The 10,632-nt window shown below is 39.9% G+C and overlaps 1 protein-coding gene across 2 annotated transcripts in view; it reads right to left on the reverse strand.

The window, feature by feature from the left end:
• Positions 1-363: 363 nt before the first annotated feature.
• cnot3b (CCR4-NOT transcription complex, subunit 3b) overlaps positions 364-10,632 on the reverse strand; it is a 33,135-nt gene continuing 22,866 nt past the window's right edge. Inside the window, exons 5-19 of one of the 2 annotated variants that reach the window (XR_004776385.1) lie at positions 9,961-10,050; positions 8,425-8,553; positions 8,076-8,171; positions 7,456-7,675; positions 7,231-7,358; positions 6,847-6,900; positions 5,415-6,288; positions 5,186-5,291; positions 4,727-4,868; positions 3,823-3,919; positions 3,359-3,557; positions 2,774-2,906; positions 2,519-2,644; positions 1,724-1,890; positions 364-469 (exon numbers count right to left, since the gene is read on the reverse strand). Coding sequence is in view for 1 of the 2 variants with exons in the window: in XM_035529211.1 (XP_035385104.1) it covers positions 1,792-1,890; positions 2,519-2,644; positions 2,774-2,906; positions 3,359-3,557; positions 3,823-3,919; positions 4,727-4,868; positions 5,186-5,291; positions 5,415-6,288; positions 6,847-6,900; positions 7,231-7,358; positions 7,456-7,675; positions 8,076-8,171; positions 8,425-8,553; positions 9,961-10,050 (2,493 nt within the window). In the remaining variant the exon portion in view is untranslated. Of the gene's footprint in view, positions 470-653; positions 1,891-2,518; positions 2,645-2,773; positions 2,907-3,358; positions 3,558-3,822; positions 3,920-4,726; positions 4,869-5,185; positions 5,292-5,414; positions 6,289-6,846; positions 6,901-7,230; positions 7,359-7,455; positions 7,676-8,075; positions 8,172-8,424; positions 8,554-9,960; positions 10,051-10,632 lie in introns of those variants that run through there. The other variant, XM_035529211.1, reaches the window with a different exon arrangement.

The following is a 10,632-nucleotide window of genomic DNA, read 5'->3' on the forward strand; positions in this document are numbered from 1 at the left end:
CTGACCACGAAACATTCCTTAGTGTTATGAAGACAAAAAATGTTACAGTCAAAATCTCGTTGAAACCTCTACCACATCTCAACCTTTTGTACCCATATATAAGGTTACCACCACCAATGAACAGCCTTTTCCAGTGTTTTGTTTTCATCTATAGACAAGAAGCTATTAGCTAAAACAAAAAATGATACTCTCCACATTTCTTGTACTGAAGGTGCTTCTAAAAACTTTTCTAGAAATAAAGCCTTTTTACAACTCAAATTTATTAAACCCACTTATTCAGCATCTCACTGAATTAAATGTCTTTAATGACAAATTAATAAATGTCTATAATGGCAAAAGAAATCTACACACATCTGAGTTTTTCTGAAAAGTAATTTCTTTATTAATAATTTACAATCCTTTATTTCATTGTAATGTCTTGTGTAATGTTTATGAACTCCAGTCCTCTTTGCAGTTGTCATTTTCCATGCTGTTCATGTGAAAACAGAACAAAAAGACAGGCTGGAAGAATGCGCTGTACACAACTTTTTCCAGTTAGAGAAAAACGTAACAATATAAACTAGACAAGAGTACATGGCCACATGTCATCTGGGAATAAGACACCATGTCAATGGATTTAAACAGAGATCATAATTGTTATTTACTCTCTTCTGATAGTCATCATGTCCAAAATGGCCAGTATACATGGGGTTAATTTGAGATGGCACTCCAAAAATTGGAGAATTTCATAGAGGTTTTGTGAAATGAATTTGTTTGCATACAGATAAGGAGGAAAGCAGTGGGGACTAAACAAGCCCCTACAAAGACTGAAGTGATGCTTCGGTTTTATTTTTGAATGTCCATAACAGGTGAGAGGTGTGTAAAATATATATATATATATATAAAATGTTGGGGTTTTTTTACTCATATTGCCTGCATGCTTTCATTGATCCTTCAAAGATTAACTTTTCCTCCTTTGTCGGCCTAAATAAAGGCTGAGTATGGTGTTTCTGTAATGTCATGCGATGGGGTACACAGCCAATTGGAGCTGGTCTTCAATGTTTCTGACGTATGTGAACAACCCTATGACATTTTTTACTGCTGGTGCTGTTCATGTTCCATTTAACTGTTTCAGTCATTATCTTTTGTAAGATTTGGGCCAAGATAGTAACAGTTAAACTAGAATGTACAGTGTGATTATGGGTTGTAATCAACCCATAAGTTTTAAAAACGTCTTTTAAAAAATGCTTAACATAATATGGTAGAGGGTATAAAATTAATGATGGCTGTTGTGGTAAAAGGAGGCTAGTTGATCCAGCTGTAAAATGATTTAGAAATGTAAAATTATAAGAGTGGCGTTTAGAAAGATGGGTTGAATTTGGTCTTTCACAGTTCTTTATTCTGTTGTGCTAAAAACTCTGATATTTGATACTGGCTTGTGCACAACATGCCACTAGAAACACTATCAGTAACACTATCTGACGGCTTTATTTGTCAGCTTCTGCTGGACTACATTTTTCTTTGGCTCAATAATGTTCAGTAAAGGTTTTTTTTTATGTGGCTACTAAAACAAGGCAACAAACGATAAGTGTCCAAGTCAAAATGTGAGGCTGAACATTTTACCATAAGCAGACTGGTTTGGTACTGGGCAGGTGAAGTTTGCAGGTAGTGAGAGAAGCTCCAAAGGACATATGCACCAATGAGACATACAACATCCTCGCAAAAAGCATCTGAGTCACCTCACCAGCATGTGAGAGGGTAGATTCAGTCCAGGAATGTCAACAGTAGTCTGCAGTTCTTATTGTCCATCTGTCACTGGAGGTCCCGGTCCTCAAGGTACCTGTACTCAAATGTAAAGCCTTCTTTTTTCCTCTGACCCCACTTCTCATAGTCAAAATAAATGTATGTCCCCTGAAGCACAAGGAAAAATACATACATAAATATATATATACACACACACACACACACAAAATATTTATAAAATATTTTTTAGATGTTTAACATTCAATCAAACAGTTTGATACTGATGTAAACAATTTTCATAGTACAACTAAAGTGATTTACACTTACATTGTTATACACTGGAACTAAAATGGTGAGTTTCATTAGCTACTGATGACTGCTGGTAACTTAAGTTAAAAAGATTAAATATCTTGATAGCAAGGAAAACAAATACTAAAAAAATAATGTATAACAACATGAGATAGTTGTTACTTTAAAAGATTTGTAAAAATGTATTATAGAAGTTTAAACCTGTAAAGGTTTTCAGAAATAGAAATTAAATTATGTTGCCAAAACAGGTGTCCAAAGCTGATGTCCATTTGCTTCAGCAGTCAATATTTCATTCAAGTCAATATCCAAGAAAAAATGAATGCTCTGTATCACACATCAAAACACTGTAAATATGTTCTTTTTACAATACCAGAAGAGACCACTCTGCCAGTAATTCTGTAAATCTATTCGAAAACACAGAAGCCAAATTTGAAGTAATGTTACATTTTCAAACTTGCTGTCAGCCTTGTGGAACACTAACGGTTACCTGCTCAAACTCATCAGTTATGGTCTTGGGCTCTTCGTGCCTCTGAAACCACATCATGTACTTTGTGTGGAACCTCCATGACTGTTTTTTCAAGGCCTTGGCTGCCAGATACTGCGCTTTTGTCCCCTATGGAAACAAAATATACCAGCCCACCAATGCCCCAGTCACACACTTCATTCGTACATAGTTTTGAAAAAGAAAACTTTAAAGAATAATTAAAAAAAAACCTTACCTCAAAAGGACATGGACACTTACCTCTAGGTAGTAAAAGATGAAGAAGAGGGTCTCTGTAGACAATCTCTGGTAGAACTCCACAGAGTCTGAGTGCGGTGGTGGCACCTGGTGGTGGAAAGGCAATGTGGGACAGGGGTTCCTCATCAGGTACTGCCTGTGTACAACAAAGACACAGAAGGGATTATCAGGGCAACGTATGAGGGGTGAGAATAAGACATGGTGGCTCATCACAAAAACACATAAATAAACGAGTAGGAAAAAACAAATGTAATAATAATGAAATATTGGGTAAATGTCAAAAAATAAAGTATGACCTATGTCATAAAAGGCAGTTTGTGTATGTATGTGTGGTAGTGGTAGCTCAGTGGTTAAGGTACTTGTATTTGGAAGGTTGCTGGCTCAAGCCCCACCACTGCCATGTTGCCACTGTTGGGCCCCTGAGCAAGACCCTTAACCCTCAGTTGCTCAAGTTGTACTCAGTCATAATTGTAAGTTGCTTTGGATAAAAGCGTCAGCTAAATGCCGTAAATATATATAAATATATGTGTGTACATTTGTGAATATCCTCTCCAAAAAGAAAATATTAGTTGTGTATGTGTTTTGTACCTGATCCTCTCAGAGTCGGATGGGTGGGGCATGTGTGTCCAGGCTGACTCCTGCATGGCTTGCTGGTATAGCTGCTCTTTGGAGAGAGGTGTGGGGCCCAGGGGACAAACTCCTAGTGATGGAGGGATGTTCACCTCCGACAGAGAAGACTGGGGAGCCACAGGAGGACCTGAGGGGGCTGCAGATCCAGGGAAGATATCTGGAGAAAGAAAAACAGAAGAGAGTGGAAAGGGGAGAGAGTAAAAAGAGCATAAGCCCAATAGAGGGCAAGAGATTACCTCCAACAGAGAAGACCCAAGGGTCAACGGTGACCAGTACGGCGGAATAGCATGAGATTATTATACTTATGCTGGTGTTATGGGGCTCTGAGACTGCATATGCATGGCACTGTATGTGTGTGTGTGTGTGTGTGTGTGTGTGTGTGTGTGTGTGTGTGTGTGTGTGTGTGTGTATTGGGTATTCACCTCCAGTGAGATGTAGTGCAGAGAGTTCACCCTCTAACCCTGAGCCCTGGGCTGCCCTCTCTGCCATCGACTTCAGAGAACTCAATGGCTCCTGAGACTGATCAGGGAAATCAGGGCAGACTTACTAAAGCATTCCAGATGAACAAATTGTATAGTAACAGACCTACTGAACGGAAGCAAACCTGAAGTGTCCTAAAGCCCAATCCCATTTCACCGCTTGCCCCTACCACCCTACCACGTAGCCCTACCCGTTCATGTCTAGGGGTGGTGTGTCCCCATTCTTGTTGGGATAGTTGGGTGGGGCAAAGTGCTATAGCTACATTTCTTACATTACCCTTCTAAACAGGTATTTCAAAGGCACACTCCAAACAGAGCACTATGAGAAATGTCCCAGAATGCCTTGTGAGTCACGGGCAAGATGGCTGCACAAGCGAACAAAGAAACTCATAAATGAATTTTTTTTTCTACATTAATAAAGAATAATAACCATTTTACTATCTTAGTTTAATGTTATTTATATGTAATATAGTCTTTTTCTTCATAGCAAGCATTAAAAAACTGTTAGTATTATGCCAATGTCTGCCAGTGATAGCTAGCAAGCCAACATTACAATGTTATTGTTGTTTTGTGCACGACAATCCCAGATTTTTCACATTTTCATGTTGCATTGCCCACTTTGAATTTCCAATGGGCAGGTGAACACTCGAAAACAAGGTGTAGGGGATTGAGTTAAAAATGTGTCTCCCAATGCACTAAGGTTTGCAAGCCGAGTTCCCTTCAAGAAATTCCAAACGTATATGAACTCTTTAAATACAGTGGGCAGGACCAAACGGTCATTACAGACCGAGTGCCGCACTGATCTTACAGTTCTTTGGAATGAGGTCTGCTGTTGCATATGTCTGACCTTGATGGCATCGGTAGCTTGTGTATAGGAGTGAGGGCCATTGAGTATACTGCTCCCACTGGGTTTAGCCTCACTGTAGGAGGGCGAGGGGGAGCTGGGAGGGAGAGCCATCGATCCCAAAAGGCTGGATCCACCGTCCTTACTGTCAGGGGAAGAAGTGATTACAGCAGTTTTAAGGGAAAATTACCCAACTGCTGCGAGTATGAGGGGAAAAAACCTTAAATGTACCTTATTACTATGAATCCCATTGCATATTTGCTAAAGAAAGTGAAAAATAATGCCAACATGTTGCATAATCAAACCATTTGCCCCTTGCAAAGGATAAAATCAGAGGCAGAAGATGGAGCCTTGCAGTTAGTGTAGCACACGACCTACACCTCGTGCTACACACAAACAGCAGCACCAGGCTCTAACTGTGTGCAGATTCAAACTCTAAGATGGAAAAGGGTCAGTACTCACGGCAGACTGTTTGTGGAATTTAAGGTTGAGGCTTGGCTGTTCTGTGATTGGCTGGCACTGCTGAGGGAGGAGTCTGATGTGCTATCTGCTACTATGGCACTATAGGCTGCACAATGGAAAAACAGTGCCTTCAGCAAACAATTTACAGAAATACCTAGGCACTGTCAAATTTAGGTATTCTGTCCTCTGCTATAATGCCTATTACAGAACACCTGCACTTTTCACTCACTTGTGCCGCCGTTCTGTTTCTGTCCACTAGGTGGTCGTGGCAGCCCAGTGCTTCCTGTCCCGGAATTGCCACCATTGCACCCGATAACACCCACAGTGCTCCCCTGTATGTGGCCTCCTCCCACAGGGCTGGGGGTCACCAAGGACGAGGGCTGCACAGGAGTTTGTGTAGAACTGAGACCCAAGATCCCACCACTGATGCTTGTGATGCTGGGTGATGAGCCAAGAAGACCTGCAGAGGCGACGCCTCCATTGGTTCCTGCCAGCGTTAGTGCTTCACTAGAGTTTGTGCTGCTAGCATTGGGCCCGGCTGACCCAGGCAAACCACTGGCTGCTGTGCCAGTGGCTGCCGCCTGGGCGTAAGGTGCAGGGGTGGACCCTCGTAAGAGCCCCACCATGCTGTTCATGGATGCCGACATCCCTGAAAGGCTGAGGTTTGGAATCTGGCCAACGTTGCTGTTTGCTGTCACACCACCCTTCCCCAGGCCCAACCCCAGACCCTGGCCCAAACCAGAGGCTGGAGAAGGCCCCAGTGGAGGCTGCGGTTGGCAGCTGGCCATGCTGGTATTGGGAGAAGAGGATGCTGAGGTGGAGGTGGGCAGAAGAACACAATTAGAGGGCACAGGAGTGGTGCTGGATTGTGAGTTGATGGCATTCTTAGGCTGTTGCTGAGCCTGCTGGGTTTGCTGCTGGATGGCAGAGCTGTAGCTGCAAGAGTTCTGATGCAGGCCACCCATGTTGCCTAGGAGACTGTTGCACCCGGTCACTGAGCTGCTGCTGCTGGTTGCCATAGATACTACTGAGGTTGAGGAGGCTCCCAAGGATGAGGAGGATGGGGAGGATAGGGACGAAGGGTTGCCATTCTTCACAGGAGACTGAATGTGAGAGATGAGAATGAGTTTGCTTATCATGGGAGCTGAGCAGATTTTCGAGCTACTTGTACTCAGCTCAGCACTGAGCCTTTCAACACTAAAAGGCTTTAATAGTGGTGAATGAATGAATGCTAGCAGAGGCCATTTAGCATTATGCAGATTGCTTCACATTAACTTTCAATTCAATGTTCCCTTTTTTGTTACTTTAATGTAGACCTTCAAATGAGGAAGGAGAACTTTATACAACAAAGTAAAATAAAGATTTGATTTTCCTCCTGAACTACCCAATACCTAATGAAAGCTCACTTTGATCCCTCCTCTGTATTTTCCTGATATTCATTCCAAACAGACCCAAAGTAACCAGTGAGAGGAAAGTGTTTTATTAATTTTTAATTGATGTGTGTGTGTGTGTGTGTGTGTGTGTGTGTGTGTGTGTGTGTGTATGTATATATATATATATATATATATATATATATATATATATATATATATATATATATATATATATATATATATATATATTTATTTATTTATTTACTTTTTTTTTTTTTTTTTTACTACCTGGCTGAATTCACTGTCTGTGGAACGCCCTCGTTTCTTGTCATCCTCCGAATTCTCCAGGGTTATTATGAAATACAAACAAATAAAATATAAAAAGGAAAAGAAAAAGATAAAATAAAGAAAAGCTCATTAAAGAAGAATATGTTTACAATGTAAATACATTAGCTTTGGGGTGATATAATCATAATTGGACATGCCACAGTAGGACCAGTCACATGAAACATCTAATCGATAATGAAGATTAATAATTCATTATATTAACTTGTTCATACAACAACTTATAATAGTAAAAACTTTGGTGCTGCTTCTGCCAACGTACTCTCCCTACAGTGATGCATAACAGTCACACTGTACAGACTGAAGATGAAATGTATATCTGCTCACCGTAGTGCAAGTGGCAGGGGATGGAGGGATTGGGGAAGACGAAGTGGTGGAGGTCGGCGTGGAACTGGAGTGCTGGAAGATGTCATCCTCTATGTGTGTTGGTGGAGATGTAGCGACTAACGGCTGGGCTAAAAGATTTATGGAGAAGAATAAAGTAATGGATCCCACACTTTAAGGTGTGCCTTGAAGTGCAAAGAGGCACACAGGTACACGAGACCAACTTACATATATCCTCTAGATCCAGGTCGTCATAAAGGAACTCATTCTCCTCAAAGTCAGGTTCCTGAGAGGAATCTAGATAGTACTCCACATCATCTTTGATCTTGCGTATGGCCTCCACCTGCACGGAGTCATTGTCCAGCATTCTCAGAATGGTCTCCAGCATGCGGATGTGGTAGCGGTGACGCTCAATTAACCTCTTCAGCTCCTCTATCCGGTCCTGCTTCTAAAGGGAGGAAGGAGCTTCAGAGTGATTTTTAAGCAGAAAGAGGCACTGAGAATAGTCATTAACAAGATTAAAATTACATTAAGGATTTGATCAAAAGGATTTTGGAGACATTCATTAAACCATTAATTAAATCATTAATTACATTTCTGGTAGTTTCTTCATGAGTCAAAACACATGCAAGCAGGCACAATCTGCAAAAACGGCTTTCTTTTTTACATTGGACAGGAGATAGCAAGACTGAAAAAACATGATCTTTCCCTTTTAGGCACTAGCAATAAATATATTTAATACGATGACCCTCCAGACAATCACTTTTGGAGGAAACATCAAAAACCCGAGGAAGCCAGCATGCTGCTCCTCTGTGCTAGACTGCAGCCTGGAAACAGAAAAAACTGACCTCTTTATCCCCTTTCTTCTTCCTTGTCTGTACTGAGAGTGATTCCACCTCACTCTCAAACTGGTCCACCTGCATGTTAAGGGTGTCTATTGTCGTCTGTAGGACAGAAACAGACAATAAAGAGATTAACACATTAATAATAATGCACTACAGATTATATGTCTTCATGTCAAGTCACACCTGCATAAATGCATGGATAATAATCAAGCCATGCATTTGATGAACTCCAGATTCTGAATGGGGAAAGTACCGGGGAGGCTTCCTCCACTGGTCACATGGAACAGGACCCGCTAAAGGCAGCCAAGCCTAACATGGATCAGAAATGCTTGGTGCTGGTGTTTCTTCTTACCGTAAGCCACTGTCCAACCTCTTCTTTTTCTTTCTGGGCAGGGTCTACTTTCTGGGCAAGACCGAGTCCCTCTTTAGAGTATGCTTTTGTTTTTGTTTCCCGCTCCACGATTTTAAAGCGCTCCATTTGCTAAGGATACAAATGGAGGCACGTCTAAATAGGTACACAAAACTGGATAACATTTAATAAGGTTTAGCTGTGGAATTCAAATTGTGGCTTATAATTAACAGCGCTTTCTTGTTAATGAAGGACATACCAAGATTTCACAAAGATAGTCAATTGATTCAATTCAATTCACTCAATTTATTGACATCACGTCAGTTATCAAGAATAAGATGTCTGCAAAATTATTAAGATGTAATTTACTTAAGATAGCATTTTATTAAACTATATTAAAAATTTTATTGTAATTGCATAGATTCAGACATAATTACCACCTCGAAGTATACAAGACCCATAAATCCAATGTATGTCCAATGTAAAAAAGAATACTTTTTTAGTCTTCAGTTTCAGCTGATACAATACCATCTAGACACAAAGAACCACTTATACATAGTAAGCGCAACAACGTCAAAAGGGTTTTAAAAAAGATGCAGATAATAATAATAATAATAATAATAATAATAATAATAATAATAATAATAATAATAATAATAATAATAATAAGCTTATACACACACAGCTTCCAAACTGTACAAATTCAATAATAGTTCTATTGTGAGCATTTGAAATTGTTAGCAAAAATACCAGTTTATTGAGTATTCTGTTTCTTTACTGGGCTCTGAGCACTCAATGACAAAGTTTCACTTAAATCTGTATGTATACACTTTCAGCAACTTCACAATGTGTGCATCACCAAGTACACACAGTAAAAGAAACAGGGGAAAGAAATCTGTGGACGACAGAACTGATCATGATAATGGCCCAAAGTTTATGGTAAAACCTTATAAGGCTGAAATTCTCTTATCCCAGACATATTTCTCCCAAACAGGGACACACACATTATATATAGGCAAACTATATATCTGGGTTAATATCTCTGTAATTGCCCTGTTGGCCAATGACTAATACCAGAGAAAATGAAAATGCAAATGGACACTCCATGTTTTTGTTTTTTTTCCTGTTGTGAGTCTCCTGACCACTCTCAACTGTGTACTTGTTAATGTCTAACAAGATATTAAGTATTGTAGGAAGTCAAATTAGTTATAAGTAGTTGATGCCAAAGATCAAAAACAGTCTAATTGCTCCAAGTAAGCAAAACCATAAGTAACTCACAACTGGTTTAACAAAATGTTTAAGTGGTGTGAAATAGTAGTTATTTAATGTTTAAGGGGTGTGAAACAATAGTAGTTATTTTATCAAAGATTGTTAGTTTTAATACCAAGAAACCACATGCTACATGTCCATTACCAAATAACGACTTTGACTCTTCTGGTAATACATTGTTAACAAAAAGTCACACACCACCACAGCACATAATTCAATAAAGATGCCAACAGTCCTGTAAGAGTGGTAATATTCTTCCAGCTCACTCACCGTCTCTATAAGTTTACGGTTTTCTACCAGCTGCCGTTTGTCTTTGATTTCGTTGGAGGCCACCCACGTCTTAATCTGGTCTCGAAGGCGCTGCCAATCAAGGGGAATGTCCAAAAGAAGAAGAAGAAAGAGAAAGGGAGAGAGAGAAACAGGGAGGAAAGTTAAGAGTTGTACACCTGAACCTAGCATGAAGGGACTCGCCCTGTCAAGCTAAGCATGATGAACCTCACACACACGGCTTGGGTAGCCATGGTCCTCATAGTAACCAACAAAGCTAAACATACCTTGGCCAGTGAAATATACTACTATAGCAAAAATCAGCTGGTATCAGTTGACCAAGATGTAATCTAGTGTAATATTAAAATAAATTTTACATAGAATTTCAATAGGTATAGAGCTTCATACACTAGATAAGTTGGATAAATAAATCATAAAACTGGAATGGTGTCAGTGGTAAAAATCTAGCAGTTAAACAGTTTGAAAATCCAAGCTGTATGGTTCTGTCTTAAGGAAAGTGACCTCTACACCATGTAGCTATTACAGCACCTATAGGCAGTGCACTTGAATGCCATCATTTGTAAACTCTAAGTTATAAAACGATTGGCAAAATTGCAATCTCCCATTAAAAAGTGATTCGGTTTGAAACTGCCATAAAAACATGTAGTGTGTGAC

This window comes from Electrophorus electricus, chromosome 8, assembly GCF_013358815.1.
Source record: "Electrophorus electricus isolate fEleEle1 chromosome 8, fEleEle1.pri, whole genome shotgun sequence".
Classification (NCBI taxonomy): domain Eukaryota; kingdom Metazoa; phylum Chordata; class Actinopteri; order Gymnotiformes; family Gymnotidae; genus Electrophorus; species Electrophorus electricus.